Here is a 22,342-nt window from a genome sequence, read left to right on the forward strand (position 1 = left end):
GTCACTTTATTTAGTAGCTACAGACTACAGATTGTGTGATGTCTGCCATCTGTCATTGCGTGATCAGGGTCAGTGATGCTGGGATATGTTAACGACTTTTTGTTTGTTATTCTTTCGGATTTTGTGTTTTCTGTATTTTATTCCACAGTATCTGCGTTATCCCATTTCAGTGCCCTGTTTTAACGCATTAGCAGAATCCTAGTCAATTCTGAACACAAACCCAAATCATACATATAATGTTTAAAACATTTTCTCTGGCTTTTAGATGGCGTACCGGAGAGATGTGGGCTATTATCACCAGGTATCTATTTCTCTGTATTTCTCCTCATTACTGATCTGTGTTTTCATTTTCAAGGCTCAGCTGTGCCAGCAGTGGGATTTGAATGGGATTTTGGGCAGACAGCAGCTATTATATATTGTAATAAATCCTGCTGTGCTGATGGAAACTAAGGATACAACAGGAATTCTGACTATCAAACCTGCAACAATGAGATTTCCCTAGATAAAAGAATGGCATTGTCTGTACTTGTTACAGTATAGCAGTCACCACATGACAAATCTGAAAGACTAAGGCTCGCAAAGAATGGTTTACCAGCAGAATGAACGCTTTTGTTTGTGTGTATGCTCACAATTGCTTAGTTTGTGTAGAGAAAATAGAAAAGTGGTTTAGTTATTGCTCCATTCAGAGTTTCTGTAATTACCTAATATCTCCAGCTGCATGCGTGTCATTTTTGGACTCAGTAGTTTACTGACATACATCACTGTAGATACATGAAGATGCAAAGTATAACTCAGCGTATCCCACTGTCTTATTTATGAACTTTCATTAGTGAGAAAGCAATAAAGTCTTCGTATTAGACTGCAAAAGCAACTTCAGCACTGCTTTCAGAGCGCCAATTGTACACACAGGTCTTGCATGATGTAAAAAAAACCCCACCATACCAGCTAAATTCTATAAAATATGAAATACTCAATGTTATGAAAAATCTTTAGTGAAAGAATATCCAATTCCTTCTAATAAGTAATGTAAAAACCCTCAGTTGCTCAAAGATAGCTTCAAATAGGTAAAATTTAAATGAGTCTCTTGTGCTAGCTCTTCTACATTACTCAGCGTCAGCCAGCCAACTCGTTTCATCACACACCCTTGTTAGAGTTTTCTCTTTTGAAACCAGCAACAGTAGTGGTTTCAGTTAGTGAGAAGACAAGATTCAGTGAAAATCGTTTCTCTGTGTGCGTGTGTGTGTGTGTGTGTGTGTGTGCTCTATCAGCAAAGAGAGGATGAATGTTCACAGCAGTGTCACACTTTGTGATTTTGCACCATGTCTGGGTTACTTTGAGGCAGTGATGTGTGTCTGACAATTTATGACACCGTGATGGGAGCGGTCCTAAATATTTTAACGTATATGTATGTATTAGTGAGTGGGTCTGAAGTATTTTGGCTACTACTGTTTTTTTTTTTTTTTAGCATATTGGCTTCAAGTGTTAGGTAGAAGCCTGTACCTTTCCTCGCTTGTCCTCAAATATTTTTTAATATATAACTTTATTGCTGTATTTCTGTGAAAGTCTGCAAATCCCATTTTTGTCACCACCCACTGCAAGTCATTTATTTGACAAGAATTTGGAAGAACATGAAAAAGGGCCTCAGTTAAATCTGTGCTTATATTTTTTAAAGGCGCAGCGGTGCAGTAATCCCCACTTCTTTTTCCTAAATCCTTTGGACATCAAAATATTCACTGTGTATTTTAGCTATACTGAGATATTTGTAACACTCGTTCTGGGCAGTATAGTTCTGTGTTGCTTGAAATGGTTACTTTTTTTTTGACAAGAGGTATGTGATAAAGAAATCACTCTCATTTCAGCTATACTTTTTGTCACTCTGCATTTTCACCCAACTTGTCTATCAGCCAGTCCAAGGTTTTGACTATGCCAAACAGCACCTTGGCCAACAAGGAGGAGATGAAGAAACACTGCCTGTCAGTCAGGATACCTTAGTGATGTCTCTACAAATACGGGACACACCACTTTCACTAGAAAAGGCTCTGCAACAAGATGGAACTGCCAACAAGAAAAGTCTCACCTCTGACAAACACAAAAGGTATCACTCACTCTAAATGTTTTTTACCTACGTGACTTGTATTGATCTGGGGTTAAAAAAATGCATAATGTTACTCAGATGATAGCAATGATTATATGTTCATTAGTTAACAGTTAACTCAGGTGTTTGTTTGTCTACAGATTTTGTGTGTGTGAGTGTGCAAATAGTCTAAACAAACCCCCCAAAATATTTGAAAACATGCCTGTGACATGTTAATTAAAAATTGTGTCATAATTTTTTCAGAGTGTAGTGCAAGCACAATAAGCAGAAATGGACCATGCAAACTGAAGTATTTTGGCAGTTAGACTGATTAGAAGTGACATCATAAAGCAGAGTCCAGTGACAGTAGGAGACAGTGACAGGACCCCCTGGAGCCTTGAAGCTGGTGGTGGAGCAGAGTAAGCAGATGGCTGATGGAGATTTTTTATGAGACATCTTGGACATTACAAATGAGGTGGAGATGGAGAGGAAGAGAAGGGATGCATGATGATTTTCAAGGCGGGATTTAAAGTACAAGGAGTGGGAGCTGATTGGCTTAGAGAAAGCAAACAGAAACAGAACATAAAAATAGACCTGAGGGAATAGCACAGCTCTGTTCATCACAGCCCTCTTGAACCTTGTATTCCTTTAACTATCAGTAGTAATGACTTAATGAGCTCCTTTACAAATAAAGTTCTGACCAGTAAGAAAAGAAAAAAAAACCTAGCCTCCATACACAGCTGGCAGATCAAGTAGAGCAGCTTTAGAAACTGCTGATCTTTATTCAGTTTGTTTTTCTTGGAATTAGCTTTGAGAATAACTACTATGACACTAGACATTAAAGGAAATGCATTGCGCTGGTTTCAGTCACGCTTATCCAATAAATCCTTATTTGTTCATATAAGTAATGAGTCTTCCTCACACACAGATGATTATGGAGATCCACAGGGTTCTGTGCTAGGCGTGATGCTTTTCACAAAAGAATAAAAAATAAAATAAATAAAGTTTTTACAGGCCATGTAGCTTTAGCTATCATCTGTTAGTGATTTAAACCAAGAACTCTGAGGACATAAATCATGATCCGATATGATGATGGTGCTGAGGAAAGGTCACATCACATAAGGTTAAAACAAAGCTACAACTTACATTGTCAGGCTTTGCTCAACCTCCCAGCTGTCTGAGTTGTATACTTCAGTCAGCATGCTGATGTTTTCTAAAGCAGGGGTATCAAACTCAATTTCACTAGGGCCAGACTGGGAAATGAGAGCACTAATATGGTTTTATTTAATCAAAAATAATAAAAAATATCCTGAATTATATTGTTGTTTATGTCCCGTAGAGCTTTCTTATACATAAATTGTTCCACAGAAAGCCCCTAAAACTTCCACATGTTGCCTAACCATCATTTGTTTAGTCAAACAAACTACATTCTAGTGTGAGTCACTTAATAAGGAAGAGACATCCTGATAAAAGCAAAATAATTTAACCTTTTTTTGTGCACATATTTTTACAAGTGTAGTATTGTCTTTTTCACAGACCTCGACATGACAGCTCAGTAGCTGCGTGTGAATATCCTCCACTAATGGGCTTGTATCTTCTATTATGAAGCTTGCTTTTACAGCTCAATCACTTTGGGATTTGGCTTGTAAAATCACATTTTTGTAGCTGCCTGCCTCTTTTTAGGCAGTGACTTTTTGAAGCCTCTATATCCTCTACATGGCTCTGTAACTTTGCTGGCATGTGGTTTCAAAATGACAATAGAAGTATATGAGATTGTTTCTTGGGAAAAGGATGCACATGGTCCTCTTTTTATGCTCAGCGAAGACATCTGTTGTACTACACAACTGTCTATCTTCAGCATTGGATTTGCATCTTTGTGATACAGGGTAAGGTTGTTAGCTTGTACATAAACTAAAAGGTTGGCCAGATGAAAATTTGTGAAGGGTTGGATTTTGAGTTTTACGTGTTTCCTAGATAAATAATTTAATTGATTTTTTTTTTTTTTTACAATATATGTGTTATCACATGAGATCACTACTCATGTGCAAAGTGCCTGAGTTATATAAAGAAAGGCAGGATGATAAAACATACATTTTCCTGTCCTATGCTCTGTCCTCATTTTACCCCAATGCTGAGTGATAGGCAGCTATAAGCAGAGTTCTCTGCATGGGCAGGTGAAATTGACCTTTTTCCCCATCTGACAGTCAGTCGCGCTGACTCGGTAATTAATTGCCATGTTAAATCATGCTAAATTATTTAATCAGGGAATCCAAAAGGGCATAATATTTCAAGGCCATGCAAGATAATGATATCGAACAAAATTTATGTAACAGAAAAGGGAATCTATGGACTAGTGGTCCTGCCTTAATGATTTTAAACACTCCTGAGGCAGCAAAAGTTTTTAATTTGTTATTCATCAAGATACTAATGAATAACAAAAAGCTATTAAAGTCTTCATATGTCATCATTAAGTAGATTTTCCTGGTTTTTAACCAGCTATATGCACTTATCCTAAGACGTACCAAGCCTATGATTTACCTTTTTCCACCCTGCGGTTGGTCCTCGCTTCATCTGTTATAAAACAAAGCCTGGCTCCAAGTTTTCAGAGCACAGAACATTTGCTGTAGAGGTTAGTTTGGAATTCTTGTAGCATTTTTTCATTCATTCATTTCTGTTGCAAATTTGGTAGTGTTTTGCCTGGTCGGTTCAGAATACAACAAAGAAGGGCGAGCCATGCTGAAGCAATTTCAGCTATGTCAGCATTTATTAATAGCAGCTCAACAAATATAAACCAAACGAACAAATGAAGGTGGCCACCCAGGAGAATAACTGAAAATCAATCAAATCATACCAAATGTAAATCTTGCTGGGTGGCTAAAAGGCACCAGCCTTCAAGGTGGGAGCAGAGAGAACCACGCTCAGAGAAAAGAAGCTTATACAGACTCCTGATCACGTGAATTCAGTCTGTGAGTGCGAAAACAGAGTCAGGGATTTGTATCAGAAATAAAAAGGAGGAAGCAGAAAGCAGGCCAAACAGCTACTATTGACGCAAGGCCATCACACTAATTGGTTTTAAAAACAGTTCCAATAACATCAGTGTCAGTGACTCATTTTTATAAGACTATTATACTCTCCAATTTCTAAATTTGATTAGGGAGACGTAAAACTGCCAGTATTAATTAAAATCCTGCTAATATTATTACTATGGTGCTAAAATACAGGAAGCATGTGCTTCAAAATTTTCCCAAGTGCCGCTTATCCAGAGAGCTCAAGGTTGTTCATTTTTGTTTACTGTTTCGTCAAAAAATAACCTTTAGTTTTAGCTTTTTCATAAATTTAGACACATCAATAATGTAAACCGATAGACAAGGAATACTGTGGTTTGACTTTGCCATCCTGTTAATTTAACTCATCCAAAAGAATGGCTGATGACCTTATGGGATATCGAAGCATCCATCGATGGTCTGTTAGCTCAACTATCTCTTCTGCAATGCCACAATTCAAGTATTGGTCAGATTTTAGTAAAATTTGTGCACAATGATCTGCTAATGGGGCTTCACCGAAACTGTTCCCAAGGTTATGGTCATATTTGTAATTTCACCGCTTTTTCCATTTTTACAAGAATTGCTACTTAAGTTTTTGCAGATATAACAGTTTGTGAACCTCCGTGGATTTTAGATGTCATTAGTTTGTGTAATACAGCCAACAAATGACAAGAAACAACATAACATTCTTTCTGTACTTCATCTATTACATTAACCTGTCACTTGTGATTGATCATGAGCTGGATGAACTATTTTCTGATTGATTTTCCATTCAGTATAACAAGAGAGTGGAATATTAGATATACTTTAAACTTAGATTAAAGGGGGTAAAATGCCACACTGTTGCATTTCAAAAAACTGTTATCATGCATCAACTAATACACATAGCTTGTAAAAACCAAAACATTAGCTCTTAAAGCCAAAATCACAGGCAAGTAAATATTGTTAGCTAAATCTAATGTGGGCTAAAAAGATTTTTTTTTCTTTTTTGTCAACATCTAAAATCATTTCACAGGATAATTTTATTACATGATTATGTGCATCCGTGTATACTGTATCTCTAATAGCCTTAAACCTAAAACTCTCTCACACCGACAGGGTAACCACAATCTGTCCACCTCTATAAATTTTTATATGTTTCTATGCAGCCTCAGACTATGGAGTGGGGCTAGCTCTGCAGCACTGCCTCAGTTAGAGCACGGGGAGGGTAGCCACTGTTCCACTGTCTTTCTTTGCTGTTATCAATTTTAGGCAGACAATTAGGGGATAGACCATAGTGCTTTGATGTCACTGTCAGCCTCGTGGTCTTTTGAGCCGAGGCTTGATCGGCTCTAATTCCAAGTAGAGTACGGCGTTTGAAGCGAGTAAAAACAACAGTTTGGATGAAGCAATTGTTTGTCCAGCCTTGCTTCACTCTGGAAATAATCTGACGTGTACTTTGCACATACATCGACACTGCATATGTAGTACAGACACAAAACGGGAAGATAAATGTCCAAAAATCCTTCATATTGCCAATTTTTTTAGCAAGAGAATTAGATGATTATTTTTTATTACATGTTTCAAATATAATAATGGTAGTAAAGTTTTTTGTCAGTAAGATGATTTTTCTATCGTTTGCTTTCATTTTACTGCAAAACGAATGAGTCTCAGTGAACAAAATGAACATACTTGATTGAATAGTGTTGATTTCACTGATATACTAAGAGCAGGCAGCATTTGGTGATGATTTTAACATGAGCACACATCTTTTTTATCCTTTTTTTGTTATGCAAAAAAAAAAAAAAATACAGTAATAGCACATTGTGGTAACAGGACAAAGGCTTGAGTGAGCGAGAGAGGAAGGTGAGGTTGTTAAAGCGAGGGATGACATAACCTGGCTCTGAGCCCAGCTTCCTGAGAGCTCACCGCCTTTCTTGTTGCTATGGTTACTTGCAGCAAGTTGCCAAGTGAGGATGGTTCCGTCATCAGCAACGAATCAGAGAAGCCCAATTCCAGCAGGGGCCTGACGGTGTCGAAAATCACAGCACAGCAGAAACTGACAAAGGAGGAGACTCGCAAGAGGGACGGTGAGAGTTACACGCTGATGCAAATACAAATAATTTGCTCTATAGCTCCTTTGCGGACGAGGTCAGGTGTATGACAGATGTTTTTTCCATTCTCTCCTATGCAAAACACTTGCATAGGAGGGATGTCTACTACATTTCTACTGCAGCTATTTTTATATTCTAAAGTAGGTACCTCTTCAGCAATAAGCATAGACAGATCTGATCAATATTACATGAAACAGAGTCTGCTGGCATAATACACCGTGTCAGACTAGCAGATGCTGTGACACACTGACACAAACACATGCTTGAACACATGTATTAATGCAAAACATAAAAAAAGCCAAACGACCATGTGAAGTCAGCCTTCTCGTGCTCTTTGAGCATTCTGTCCAGTTTATGCGAAATCCATTTAGATGTTGAATTATTTGCTCTTCTGTTCTCGTCCACTGAAGCTAAATGTTCTATATGTGGTGGATGTGAGTGAAATTAATCTAATACTCTTTAAATTAGAGCAGGGTTACTCGATTATGATATTCTTAATGCTTAGATTTGAATAATTCATCAGCTGAGTTAAGGGAAAGCTAGGACTGAATCTAGTTTGTCTGATGCTGAACGAGGAACTAAAGTGCAAAGTCAGTTTTTCTTCATTTATCACAGAGATGCAATGCCACAAGTTTGGAAGCCAAATCTATCTTTGTGATCTATTGTCTCCATCCAAAAACTCATTTGCTGACACAGACAACTGATGTTTGACATAATCCCAAGAGTGAAGAGGTGACAGGAGCCCTTGGGTGGGCAGGCGGGGGTGGTTATCAGACAGACAGACAAAGAGAGAGTGTGACCGTTTATTCCTCTTTGACTGACAATGTAATGATTAGAGGTATTTGTAGTCTCTTTGTGAGTGAACTCCTTCTCTGTTCTTCAGATCCATATGACACCTCCTCTGGCTCCCTGCAGCTTATCTCCATAAAGCCAGTGGCAGCTCAGACCAACTACTCACATCCGGCATCCTCTGACCGCAGCCAGGACTCGGCTATTGTCAATGGAGAGGTGATGCATATGCACACATCCTCTCAGTCGGATACTTTTTGAACAAAAAAAATGTGTCATAGAAGCTGGAAGACATAGAATTCTGTCCTTGCATACTTCTCTCTTAAGTTTAAAATCGCCAGGAAAAAGTTGGCACAAGGTCACATCTTTCTGTGTGCTACCCACAAAGAAGCACATTTTTAATCAACATCTGATATTTATAGGAACCTTATCCAGCTGTCATTTCCAAGAAGGATTTCCAGTAGAACATTTTTAGAAAACTTACAGTGAGTCTAAAGAAGAACCTGGAAGTGAATGGTTCAATAATTTATTCTTGGGTTTTAATTTATTTTTCATGTCAGTTGTAATACTGAAGCAACATAATGAATTTTTAATAAGGGTTCATTTTCTATTCACACCTGCCTTCTAAGACAAACCTGTAACCGCATACAGAATAACCTCATGTCTGCATTTGTTCTGATTGTCCCCTGTTCTGCTACATCCTGTGGTCTACCCCCTCTGCAGGTGAACTTGGCACTGAAGCAGAAGTCAGACATTGAACACTACAGGAACAAGCTGAGGCTGAAGGCTAAAAGGAAGGGCTATTATGATTTCCCGTCCACCAATGGCAGCAGCAGTGGCCGGGCTGTGGCACAGAGACAGCGACACGGTCATGAGAGGGCTGCCGATGAGCATGGAAGACCGCTGGAGCCTGATGATGAGCGAGGTTCAACTTATGTCAAGTCTCACAGAAGGTGAGGGGAGAGTAGGGAAGCAGCTGGAAACAAGATTTTACTGACTGTCAACACAAAGAAAAATCCATTCTTGCTTACAAGTTTGACCCACCACATGTATCATGTTCTTCATATTGGTTGATTGGACTTTTAATCATGGACTGCTAGCAATCTCTGCTCACCCCTGCTGTGCCTAATTAGCTTACCTCTAATACTGTTATTATCCATTTATGCCATAGTAGGTAGTGGGAGTCCCATTAGGCCTTTCTGATTAGACTGATCCAAATTCAGAGCTTCCCTAATGGAGATAATTGAGGGTTTTGGATGGACCACTATGCCGGTTCTGTCCTGTTTCAAACATACAGATGCACAAAAACGTGTGTAGTACTTGTACTTTACATTTAGACATCAGAATAACTCACACTCATCTGCTAACCAGCAATGTTCAAACCAGAAAGTGGGTTTGTGTGGTCACTTGATGAGCATTTTACTTTGAAAAACATAAATCTTTCAAACAATTATTTGAAATCTGTCTCAGAACTTTTCTTTGATATTCTTGGGATTTTCTAACATATCACATCTCATCCCTCTGTGTTAACATTTCAGGTAGCTTGTATATTTTTCCTCGCCCTGTTCATAATGTCGGGCTCAATAAAACCTGTAAGGTTTATTGTCTTCCTTCACCCAACACTACTTGCCACTGCGGGGAAATTAAAACTGAAAGAGTAAATGTTTTAAGTTAATAACAAAACCAGATTTGATTTGCACTGAATCCACTCTTTACTCTAATTGGCAGGCACTCGCAGGTAGGGCAGGCGGCCTATCGAAGCAGACAAAGCTTAAGCAGTCCGAGCCCCGGAGGAACGGAGATGGACCTGCTTGTAATGAGAGAGAGACCCAGGAGAGGCATCCGCAACAGTGGCTATGATGTGAGTTATATTTCAACACCGACCCTGTCTGCCCAACTAGATCATCCAGCTAGCAGTTAAAAGATAACTCTACACAGGTTCAAGTCTATTTTTAAAAATATGCACCAGTTTATTAAAGATTTGGTAATTTTAACTCTTTTTGTTACTCTTGTCCTTGCTGCCTGTGAAGCGATCCTCTGATGGGGAATTAAAATCCACAGGCTTCATTGTGAGTAAAAGATATTTCCACAGTTCAGCTAAAACTATAATGAGGGTTCATCTGTCTGTGTTGGGCAAACAGAATGCATGTCTTTCAAATTTCCAGTTAATTTTAGTGCAAATTTTCCCCTTCGTATTTCTGTAGACATTGTTAAGCTGCTGTGCAGCTGTAGAGGGACACTTAAGACAAGAGGAAATTTTGTACAGACTAACAACAAAATGGGGGAAGAGCAGCTTGACAAGACTAAAGCTGTTTTTCACATTTGGCACTGCAGCCCTGAACCTTTCTCGACATTATCCCGCAGAGCTGTATGCGAGAAGCGCATGTGTGACTCAGTCGGAGAATACAATAGGTAATTACCTGGAGAATTTACATCGGGTGAGTGGACGCTGTGTGTCTTGCCTCCTGCAAGCTCTACCCAGGCAGCACCCTCACCTGAACCAAACAGAGTATTTCCAGAGCTGAGAACGCAGCTTTCCTGTAAGAGAAAGGCTTCAGTTAGACATAGGGATGTGTTAGAACACATTAAAAGGCGTTTCTGCGCAGCCATTTTACACTGAATTGCATTAAGAGATCATATCATGTGGGAGTATAGCATTTGTAAAAGCCTGCTTAAAGACAGAGAAAGATATTTATGTGTAAACTTATTTAACAAAGCATTTTATCAACACCAAAACAAATGCTGGTATTTATTAAATGTATTAATACGAGGTAATTTGCAACCTGTGTGTAGAAGACTGCACAAGTGACTTTTACTTTTCTGATGTATTACTGTTCAACGCTGCCCGTGTTTCTCATTCATTTTAATAGTAATTAAAGAAAAGGTTGCATATTTGCACTGAATTAAAAGATCAAAATCAATCCCTGCTGGAGTTCAGCCTTATTCTCCATGCAGCAACAGAGCTAGAAATGAGTTATATTCAACTCAGGTGAGGTTTCAAGTGTGCCCCAGCCTGCTGAAGGTAGAAAAGTGGTTCATTTATAATTAAGAGCTAAGATTTATTGGGTCCTGTCGTTTTGATATATAATGCATCTCAGGAAGACTGGTTTATGTCCCTACTGTTTTATTGGTCCATTATGGTTCTGTGTATGGCTTTTTTCTGTCATGAAGACCGAACACAGGTATGGGAGCTTCTAAGAGCAATCAGGCAGACCATTCCTAAAGAGGGCTTTCATTCTGAGCCAGTGCTGGAAATATTTCTCTGAACTTCCACTGACCTGACAGCCATCTGACTTTTCATGGGAGAAAAATAAAAGGGTCTACTGGCTCTTATAGCTGTAGTGTGGGCGCCTATGTTTTATGCAATTCTGTGCTTTTTCTTCTGTTGCAGGTTCAAATCTGGTCTGGCAGCTTTTTGCTTCCAATTTAAATAGATCAGGTGTTTGAGATGACTAGCTGGTATCGCAAGCAAAACAGCGTGTTGAAGTCTTTGTTACCAACCTTTCAGCTCTGTTAGAAACATGGCACAATGGCCAGTACAAATTACAAGATCCTTTCTCAGAACTCCTGGCCCTGTACATTACAGAGGGCCTCGTGTAGCTGCAGGCTCCATCATTGCAGATATATTTCTCTGATGTTCTGTGTTGCAAGAGGGGCTGATTTATGAGGTGCACCGCACTAGGTCTCCCATGACTAGTCTGTAGTCACACAGGAAGTAGGACGGCCTCAACTCATATACATAGAGTTGAGAGGACAGTGGTTGTGTAGAAAGTATCAGTGGCCCTTCTCCTAAGCTTACTGTAACCAAACTCATAACAACATTGGATTACACTATTCCAGCAAATTAATCTAGTGCACTCAAGTGTATGTTAAACAGCCTCTTCTAGCTCAGTCAGCACTTTGTTTGCAACCAAGTGACAGAGTTACAAAATACATTACAGGACTTGTATCTGTTAGCGTCCTGACAATTCAGTGTGGAAAGGCTACGTTTAAAAGTATCACAAAAATTTGAAAGTCAAAGCATGCTTTCCGCAAACCATCAGCTTAAAGCTACCGTGAAACTGATGCTTTTATTCTCTGAGGGCTAAAGTCATCACTGGTGACAACCCTAACCCTAGCCTAAGCTGTAATCATAACCCTGTATTTTGAGAAAAAAATAGGCTTTGATGTGTCTCAGTTGGAATGATCATTTCTTTGTGACTTGATTGCTAAAATCTTAACTGTCAACCTGAGATTAGGGTTTGGGTCACCACAGATCATTTCTTAGGCCTCAGAGGGTTAAACTTGTGCCAAAATTGCATATCTCATCAGTCTTGTTTGTATGTTGCTTGTAACTGTGTTTTGTTGTTGTTGTTGTTGTTGTTATTTAAGAAAATGCAGCAGATAAATATAGGCTTTTCTACCAAATGTACAAGTTGTCAGACTTTGCAAAAGTATGTTTAGTCTCAGTTCACAATAGTTTCTCTACGGTAACATTTTCAGACTGAGCCAGAGTTGATTGAGGAGACAAATGTTGATCGTATCATGGGACCGCGGGGATACATGTATGGACGGGGCTTGAAAGGCCACTCGGAGACATCCACTCTCAGCTCGCAACCGTCGATTGATGAAGTGCGACAGCAGATGCACCTGCTGCTAGAGGAGGCTTTCAGTCTGGCTTCAGGGGGGCAGTCCACATCCGGAAGGCACTCCCACCACCACCAACCAAACCACTACAACCCTGCACCGCCTCCCCTCCCTTATTCAGATGTGGTGACCAGTGCACCAGGTACAATGAGCTCTGGACAGGGGGGCCTCCAGTGGGTGCCATCTTATGGTACAGATATGTATCAGTGTAGCCTGCCTAAACCAGTAAGTTGGCTGAGAATCACTTGTGCTCTCTAATACCTGTAATAAAGAAACGTTAACCCTAAATGGCTTTCACAATCTGTTTAAGGCCTTTCGCTTCACCCAGCTTCCTGAGGCCATGGGTTCTCCTCCCCCTTTACCACCTCGCACTGGGCCCCCTCCTGGGACTTCTCTAAGACGGTAATGCTGAAGATATACACGAGCACAGCTGCAGACAGACCGTCATGCTGCTGCCTGTATTTCCCAAAACCCCTAAGATATTCAACATTTATTCATATTTAAATGCATATTCAGGGACTAGATAGTCACTGGGTGATGTACTGTGGCCAGCGCGATTTTAGGGCTTGTGTAAATTTTAATATTGGAGCAGTGCATTGAGAGATGGGAAGAATGTTAATAAGATGCCCACTTTTTCACTCAGCATGTGTCTGCCATCTAGTGGTGTAGTATTGCAGTATGTCTTTGTTTATTGCCTCTCCAATCTCTGTCCAACTTAGTTCCACTTCTGACTTGGGGCCTAAGGGAAGGAGCTTAGAGACATCTGTCGCTGAAATGCAAAGTCAACATGACAACAACCCCTATGGGCCAACCACTAGAGCAGCACTTCCATCTATCACTGCAGAGCAGCCTGTGTCCAACTACTCAGGTAAGCATAAGAAGGAGATGACTTTGCATTTTAAAAGCAACCCACAGTGTGTTCCAGTGTGCTTTAATGCCAACATTACTTTTTCAAGAATGGAAAAATATTTGGACAAATTAAAATGCTTGAGGTGAAAAGCTGAAATTTATGAACCCACAATTGAAATGAGTCAGCGCCACTCTCTCTTCTCTATTTTTCACAGGAAACCCAATCACGGCTGTCTATGCCATCCCAGCCACGAGGCCCGGTTACTCAGAATACTTTGTGTCCACACCGCCCACCTCCTACCACAGTCCCTCTTGGATGTCTTATCCACCTGAACCCGAGGATGTGCCGCCACAGTGGGCAGATTCTGTAAGGAAGCTCATTTTGCCCGAAGCACCCGAGCCTACTGCAGAATAATTAATGTACAGCGGTAGAATGTCGTTACCAGATGTCGGAATTAAACAGGACAGTCCGGCTTAAGCTGTTGTCCCATAGCTCCAAGAGATCCTTGGACTAATAATTAGATCTTTAAAATAAACTCCTCCAAATGAATTTCTTGAAGGATTAAGAATAAATCAAGACTCTGAACAGGTTAGAGAATGGCTACAAACATAACATACATGTAAGGTTGGTTTTTTTTGTTTTCTCTTATTTTCATACAGTTTCCTGAAACACACTATTAATATGATAAAATATATTAGATAATATTAAAATGCTTCAACTTGTTTTTTTCCTCCATAAGTTCAATTCCAGCCTAAAGAGCCATAAAGCGTGGTACTGAACTGACATGAATTAATAATAAAAAGTCGCGTAGTTGGGATACCCCTCCCCATTAAACTTTTTTTTTTTGTCCTTTGTCTCATTATGGAACTGGCATTGATCCAAAACACATTTTCTGCCCAGTCTCTAACTTTGAAGATGACTGGGACTCACTTAACTTAGTAGTTGTTAAGCACAGTCCTACATTTTCTTTGTTTTTCATTACAATTGGAAAGGCTCCATTTGTCTTGTTAGATGTGTTATTGCAACCCGTGTGGCCTATGTGTCCCTCCCTCCCTGCACTCTCCCTGTTTGTATTAAATGTTTTTTGTCTTTTTTTTTTCTTGTCTCTTTGCCTGTTTCAACCAAATGCATTCATGCAGTGTCTTTTTGCAGAACCAGTGTCATTTAGAAACCATTTGCTGAACTGAATTTATGGCTGGCGTGGACACAACAAAACACTGGGGTAGTTGAGCACATTTCTTAAATGAACACCTTTTTAAAAAATTTACTGTTTGCTTTTTTTTTTCTTTTTTTTTTTAGTTTTGTGGTGTGTAATGCTGACACTTAAAATTTGTGTCTTCATGCAAAAGTAGATTTTTGTTCGAAGCAATGTTTGAATCAAGTTGCATCTTAGTTTAATATATTTGTAGAGCTCCACACTCATTACTTTCCTTGTTAAGTTGGTCCATTTTTTGTATATTTTGCGTTATCACCCATTCTTTTTAATTAGTGGTTCAAGAGAAACTGTTCACTCAGCAAGATGGAAAACTAACGAATATTCTGTCTTCTAACAAAGTCATCTTTAGTGGGCAGTAGTAATGATGTTTCTGTATTTCTGATGTCCTGTTCATCTTGTTTTTCAGGTGCCCCTGCCTGGGTACGTAGAGGCTTTTCCTCATCCTCGCTACCCACAGGGGAGCCCCACTAGGCTGCCTCTGCAGTATAACCAGACACTGGAGCAGCCACCACCTGCCCCAAGCACATCATCCCAGCAAAGTCTACCCCAGGTGCTGAAGGACATGGACAGTATGCCCCTGAGCAGCCTCTCCACCTCTGCACTTGTGCAAGCTATCCGACAGGAGGTGGCAAAGCTAGCGAAGAAGCAGAATGACATGTTTGAGTTCTAGGTTTGATTCTGCTCCCATGTGTGCAGGACATGCACACAGTGGTGGCATTCCTATGGACAGATTTTTGATGTTTGTACTCTATAACAGACTGATGTTCTTTATCCACTGATGATCCACTTATTGATTTCTTTTCATACACCATTGATGTTTTTTTTAGCTCCTGACTTTAGGGAAATGAACAAAAGATTATTGCCATCCTCTGTTGATGATGTCCAAAGTAAGTACACACATCTCTCTGTAGATATGTCAATAGGAGACGCTAAATATGGAAAATGTCTTTTTTTTCCATGATCACAATCTTTTTGGTAATCAGAGTTAATTGAGAAGAGACAACCCCGTAGCGTTATTGTCTGTACTGAGAGGACCAAATTCTTCCTGTCAGATGGGTAAGTATAAACCACAGTGTATATGAGCATGTACAGTATAAGGACATTGTGTATCTAATCTCCTTTTATAGAACGTTAGCTTGAACAAGATGGGCTCGATCAATATCTGCTAATATCCGAATCCATACAATATCAAACCAGTGAATCGCTTTTTAATGTTTGTTTGCAGATCACATAATAACACCAATAACAACAAATGCTTGTTATCTTTGGTGGACTAATATTGTTTTTCTTTTTTTAGTTTAAACTAGTTTCTTTAAATTAAGAAATGGTTTAAATACAGTGAATGGGTATTTGTGTTTTCAGTTTAACCCAAGTTAACATGACGATGCATCCATGATGACGTGACTGATGAACAGTATATCTCTGTGTATGCAAAGTGAGAGAATCATTCATGACTGCAGTATTTGTTGGGTGTTCAAAAAGTAAATTCACTTGGTTAGCATTAAGAGACCTTTCCTTTGAACAGTAATAGGTGGTTATTATAGTATATTACTGTTGTCAAATACTTAACCATATGTTTGCCTTTTTTTTTAATGTCGAAAACACAAACACTTTGGCTTTTGAAAACCCAAATGAACAACTTTGAAGTCAAATTTCTATGCTCAGCTGGATTTTTATACTTTATCATTTGCCGATGATTCAGCACACCTACTCTACAATTTCAAATCCTTAAACAAAATCCAGTCTCTTAACCGCTAGTAGTATCGCCATCGTTTCTTGTAAAGTTCAACTATAAAGATAGTGAGTATATGCTTGTTTACTGCCCCTAAAGCATCTCGATGGTCTCAATGAGCACATTTAATGAATAAAATGCCACGTTTGTTTAAAGTACTGACACATAATGAGGTTCTGCATCACCGCTCCCATTCAGAGGTTTAAGCGCACAAGCCATCATGTCATGGTTCAGAAACAGTGTTCAAGATGAACATATCACTGTGGATCATCATTGTGCCCTGGAGTCATGCTATAGAAGACAATTACCTTCATTTTTTGGGAAGTTTTCACATGTAATGAAACTAAGCAAAGGTCATACATAACAATATAAAACATGTCTGCCAACCTTGAAAGTTAAAATGTGAGTATTAATAATAGTGATCCAGGCCCAGTAAATACAGGATATATAGTATATAAATTTACAGGTTAAATAAAAGACCAAGCCTTGAATGGTATAAAGGACACTTATTTTAGCAGGGACAAGAAGAAAGGCGGTCACGATTATTCTCTGGTAAAAATGAAAAGAAATCCTGCTGACTTTTCTAATGGGATGGGTTTAATTTAGCCAAATTAATTTGGCAATCTTTATTAACTTTGTCAGCCTCATGTTAGGACACCATATTAGGCCCCAAAACAAATGTTTAAAACTCCCATTGAAGGAATTCTTTCCTCATATTTCACGGTGGCATGAAAGGCTCTAGCAGGTTAGTTTGAACTCTTCATGCATAATTGCTTGCACGGGAACTGAAAGTGGGACTGACTGAAGATGAGTGCATGTAGGCCTACACCAGGGATGCTGCAATATATTTGTATACACACTGAGATGGTATAGATTGCCTACTTTTACTGATATTCACGTGGAATGCTTTGCTGATTATATTCTGATCAATGCTGTTGTGGGAAAGCAGTCAGTGGTGACATAAAGAGTGAAGATGCCTTCAAATCATTGTTTCCTTTTATAGAGCAGTATTGCTTTTTCAGCAATCCTGGATGAATTTAGCCTTTTTGCCTCATGATTACTTAACAAAGTCTCCTTCTTTTCCAGTAACTGTTGTTTTATACTCATCCCTGTTGATGTGTATGTAGTAATGAAGAAATCTTGTCTGTCCTAAACTCAACACAAACTGTCTGCTTGTTTTTTTTATTAATTTTACTGATTATTCAGACAAGCACTTGTGTCTTAAAAGCTGTAGGTAATACAGTGAAACCATTTTTGTGAGTACCAGAAGTGAAGACCTTTCCACATTCTCATGCTGGATATCTGAGAAAACTTAGTGACATGAAACAAAGGGGTTTTAGGATATTATTTGATTTGAAAAAAGATGAGTATTTATTCTCTAAAATTAAATGCAAAGTGAACTAAATCTATTAAAAAAAAATCAGTGTTTTTTTTTCTTCCAGGCTGGTTTCTTATTTCTCTTCATCTGTTTGACCTTGTTAGATTCAATGATCCTCTCATATTACTCTGACAGAGAGATGAAGAGAATGATTAAGAGCGACAAAAGTTTTAGCCCAGATGATGAAAATGGAATAAAAGGTTTTATTTGGAGAGCAAATCAGTCCCTCCATCGTTTTTTACCCCGAAAATCAGTTTACCTGTCGAGCATTATCGAAGAGGTCAGAGCAACTTATTGTGTAACCATGTGTGTAGTTGTTATCTTGGTATCCTAATTTACCTAATGTTCCGCAAGACATGCCAACATGGAGACACAGACGTGGTTGATGGTAATTCAGAAAAACAACAGATGGTTATAAATGTGTAAAGTAACTTGTTTTCATAGACTGCATGGTTGTGAGCCAACAGCTTTTGCTGTGTGCAGCCACCAGAGGCAGCACTGAGCAACTGATTACAAAATTGAAGCTTTCTTTCATTTTAAAAGTTTTTCGGCTCAAGTAGCATGACAGCCACATCCATGATTGCCATATTGCCAAGAAATATATCTCTCCTGTAAGTAAGTTGCTTATTTTTGAATACCATAGAAGAAATAAGCTCCGTAAGCAATTACTTTGGTGTTCTGCCACCGCAAAAGAAGCGCGTATTCCCGGAAATTCCGAGAAATTCCACAGCCATGACCTGGTGCGCGTCTTTTATTTTGACAACGAATGCGCACCTGCAGGTTTTAGATGTATCCTTGATCTAACACAGCTGATTTAAATGGCTAAATTACCTCATCAGCATGTCTTGAAGTTCTCCAGAGGCCTGGTAATGAACTAATCGTTTGATTCAAGTGTGTTGACCCAGGGTGATATCTAAAACCTGCAGGACACCGGCCCTTGAGGCCTGGAGTTGGACACCCCTGTTGTATGGCAGCATGACTTTAGTAGAGACACATAGTATATGAGCAGGGTTCTGGGGCACACTTGGCATATTACTATAGGTGAATTCACCTGCAACCATTTAAAGCTTCAACAGGCCTTAAATTGCATAAACTCTAGCAAATATTTAAAAAGTAATGTGTCTTATAATATAGAAGCCTGTCTCTTGTCAAAGACGTCTTTGACCTGACTCGGTTCTGTAACACATCAGCAAACTGTGGAGCAAGCATATTCTTGTTTGTGTTACCTGTCAGTTCAAGTCCATGAATAAAAGTGTCATTTCTGACACTACTGCAGAAGTTTGCAGCAAGCTCAACACCCATCAGAGTAGCTAGAGATTATATGAGCTAACACCCAAAGTGCCATTCTGATGCCACTGAAAGTGCTACAGCTGTGACAGGTACTAGTGCAGCAAAAACTATTCTGTCATGTTGACAGGTGAGCATACTCAAATTTACTCTACTCACATACAGTGTTTGACTTTGCACACATACCATTTTTGACAGTTGAGCTGCAGTGAATCATATCACTGGCAGGGCGGATTGAATGTAGCTTTATTTTCCTTCAGTACTAATAACAGTCATAATCATACTGAGGGTAATGACTTTGTTTTCACGTGCAGACCTTTAGCTATGTTTCTCTAAGAAGAAAACCCCCCAAATGTAAAACTCTGGAAACAGCCAGTTAATAGAGCTTGTGCTGGTAGTCTTCAGTTTCTTATTGCCCTTCACTAGGTCATCTTTAGTAAAATCTCAAAGGCTAATAAATCCATATAACCAGGGCTGCACATAAGTGGTCCGCAGGTGCGCATTCGCTGTCACAATAAAAGAGGCGCACCAGGTCAAGGCTGTGGAATTTCTCGGAATTTCCGGGAATACGCGCTTCTTTTGCGGTGGAAGAACACCAAAGTAATTGCTTACGGAGCTTGCTTCTTCGACATCTTTAAGAGTTCTGAACAAATGTCTGTCCCCCTCCAAAACATCTTATGTACGCAAACGCGCGTTCCAACTTCTTATCTGGTGCGCGTCTTTTATTTTGACCGCGAATGCGCTCCTGCGGACCACTTATGTGCAACTCTGCCTATAACCATCCCTTTCTTGTTGAAAAAATGAGGTAAAATTACATAGAGACTCAGGTGTAGAATGGAGTTAAAGTCATTTTGCATTTCTAAAATCAGAAATATTAACAAGCACTTCTGGCAATGTAGCCTAATATACATTCTACCACAGAGATGCTTTCAGGTGAGGGTCAGAATCTGAGATGAAATATTAAAAAAAAACAAATACAGACTTTTACAGAAATTTCTCTGAACTTTAACATAACTTTAACATAACTAAAGAGCTAGCATATTCTTGTTTCAAGGTCAAATGACTTGTGTTAATTCACTATAATACAGTGCTTCTGTTCATATGACTTTATTGACAAAAATACCTATGTATGTCATATTTTATTAACGTCATGTTTTGCGTACCAGCATGAGCGCCAGGCACTTTTGTCTTTTGTATGTGTGTGTGTGTGTGTGTACAAAAATAATGCATTAAATCTGTAGTTCAGTATTTTACCACTAGGGTACTCCCTAGTGCCATGCAAACAAATGCCCTCTCTCTGGAAATGGTAAATAGGCTTCCAAGTCAGAACACATCTAAATCGCCTTTACTTCCATAAAGAGAGAGCTGCACTGGTAATATGCACAAAATGTTACATGAGATGGACACAGTATCAGGAAAACTATACAAAGCTGGATTATACAATACAATTAAGTAGAATGAACCGAAAGTAAACTAAATTTTATCATGTATCAAGTTGCATTTAAATCTTTTTTTAGTAATGCAATCTGCTCAAGAATAGATGCATAGACGGGAATATACCAGACTGAGATGTTTCTTGCCTGTTGTTACCATAAACATCAGTGTCTCCTTCACTCAAAAATGAAAGTGACGTCTTTTTGTCCACCTTTTTTTGTGCAAATTGAAGTATGTTCAGGGTTGAATAGCAGAAGGTTGTTTCAGATGAATCTGCTGAGAGTGGGAATTTTGTTTGTGACTTGTAACTGCAATCTTGATTTGTGACATAAGAAAAACCAGGGACTAAACCATAATTCAACTTAAACCAGTGTGATGTGAAACCTTGAAACCAGCATTGGATTAAATTAATTAAATGGACTAAACTAGTCAATTACATGGTTTTCAGGTGACGATGAAATTCTAAAAAGAAATTATTACAAGAGTAGTAGCATTATTATTGGCACTATTAATGCCAATATGGCAGTGACTGATTTAATAATTGGTAATAATATTATGACTTGCTATTAAAAGCACAACATCGAGGTATTGAAACACACTGATGCAGCTGCTGTGGTTTCCAAATGCACAGTTCAATCCTGTTAGCCCCATGAAAGATGTATATGTATTCGTTAGAAGTTAGACCACCATCATCATTCATATGACACATTCTAAAGTCAGCTCTGTGTCATAACATGTCCAGTTTGTGTCCATATATACTGCATATATTAGTTATTAATGCAAATACACATACACATCCAAATACACATTAAGGGTGGAAGAAAAGTGGGGAGACTTAAAACTTTTGGCAGATTTTAATGAGAATACCAAATCTGTACGGTTCAGATGCTTTAGTCCATCACCAGTGCTTTGATGTTGCTGCACAATTTTTTAGGCCTCATATCCACACCTCTGCTTTTGTGCCCCCTCTCCTGACTAACTCTTATCTATTTCCCCGAAATCCTCGTTTAATTCAATGAAATGCACAACACATGGAAGCAGTCGTTCTTGTATTTGATATTCTCTCTCCCAGGTAGAGTGTAGATATAGTTAGAGCCTAATTTGTCAGTTGTAATTAAATGTGATCGAACACTGAAGGTCCATTATCTCTAATAAAGGCTGCTTAAAGTAATTATAATGCAGACTTCTGAGAAGACATCAGCACAGAGATTTGATAATTACCACAATGATCAGTACAAGGACCGGTCAAGGGTGGAAAACAAACTTGAAAGTAACTTAACAAATTTCCTGTGATACCACAAGTGACATTTTCTCACATTGATATTCACAACTATGTTTGCACTTTTAACTCGTAAACTGAATTCTGACTGAGGTATTGCTGGGAGCAGAGAGAATTTCTGAAATGAAGCGTAACTGTTTTGGTATTAGTATGCGTCAGGAGGTCCCGATGAGGCAAATGATACATCACTTCGCCCTTAAATTACCTAATGACAATGGATATCCCCAAAGATAATATTTTCTTCTTGTATCCATATCATTTGATATGGATGAAAATGACACATTGTTTTCCACTGACTGAACTCTTCCCCAGTGGTATAATTTTAATATGTGAACTCAGTGGGTGGTGGATTGAAAGTCAGACTCAGAACCAGACAGACTGAGTCTCATTAACTGAGGCGCCTCTGAACTACACGGTGGAATAGAACGTTAAAATTATCTTAGTGCCTGTCGTGCCTCTGCAGCATATGCTTCAGTTTGCATGAATCATGCGCGTACAGTAAATAAAGCAATGCAACTTTTTCTGTGTCAGGGCAGTTGA

The 22,342-nt window shown here is 39.0% G+C and overlaps 1 protein-coding gene across 3 annotated transcripts in view; it reads left to right on the top strand.

Annotated features, from left to right (window-relative positions):
* Window positions 1-17,843, top strand: part of kiaa1549lb (KIAA1549-like b) — a 56,809-nt gene extending 38,966 nt beyond the window's left edge. For 2 of the 3 annotated variants that reach the window (XM_087837782.1, XM_006779996.2), the window contains 12 exons: window positions 266-301; window positions 1,905-2,095; window positions 7,057-7,187; window positions 8,095-8,219; window positions 8,724-8,953; window positions 9,729-9,861; window positions 10,031-10,069; window positions 12,483-12,851; window positions 12,937-13,028; window positions 13,346-13,494; window positions 13,691-13,842; window positions 15,099-17,843. In XM_087837782.1, the coding sequence (XP_087693908.1) occupies window positions 266-301; window positions 1,905-2,095; window positions 7,057-7,187; window positions 8,095-8,219; window positions 8,724-8,953; window positions 9,729-9,861; window positions 10,031-10,069; window positions 12,483-12,851; window positions 12,937-13,028; window positions 13,346-13,494; window positions 13,691-13,842; window positions 15,099-15,362 (1,911 nt within the window). In that variant the 3' untranslated portion in view covers window positions 15,363-17,843. The remainder of the gene's footprint in view (window positions 1-265; window positions 302-1,904; window positions 2,096-7,056; window positions 7,188-8,094; window positions 8,220-8,723; window positions 8,954-9,728; window positions 9,862-10,030; window positions 10,070-12,482; window positions 12,852-12,936; window positions 13,029-13,345; window positions 13,495-13,690; window positions 13,843-15,098) is intronic. The other variant, XM_006779997.2, reaches the window with a different exon arrangement.
* Window positions 17,844-22,342: the final 4,499 nt, after the last annotated feature.

This window comes from Neolamprologus brichardi, chromosome 1 (genome assembly GCF_056152115.1).
Source record: "Neolamprologus brichardi isolate AB-2024 chromosome 1, ASM5615211v1, whole genome shotgun sequence".
Taxonomy (NCBI): Eukaryota; Metazoa; Chordata; class Actinopteri; order Cichliformes; family Cichlidae; genus Neolamprologus; species Neolamprologus brichardi.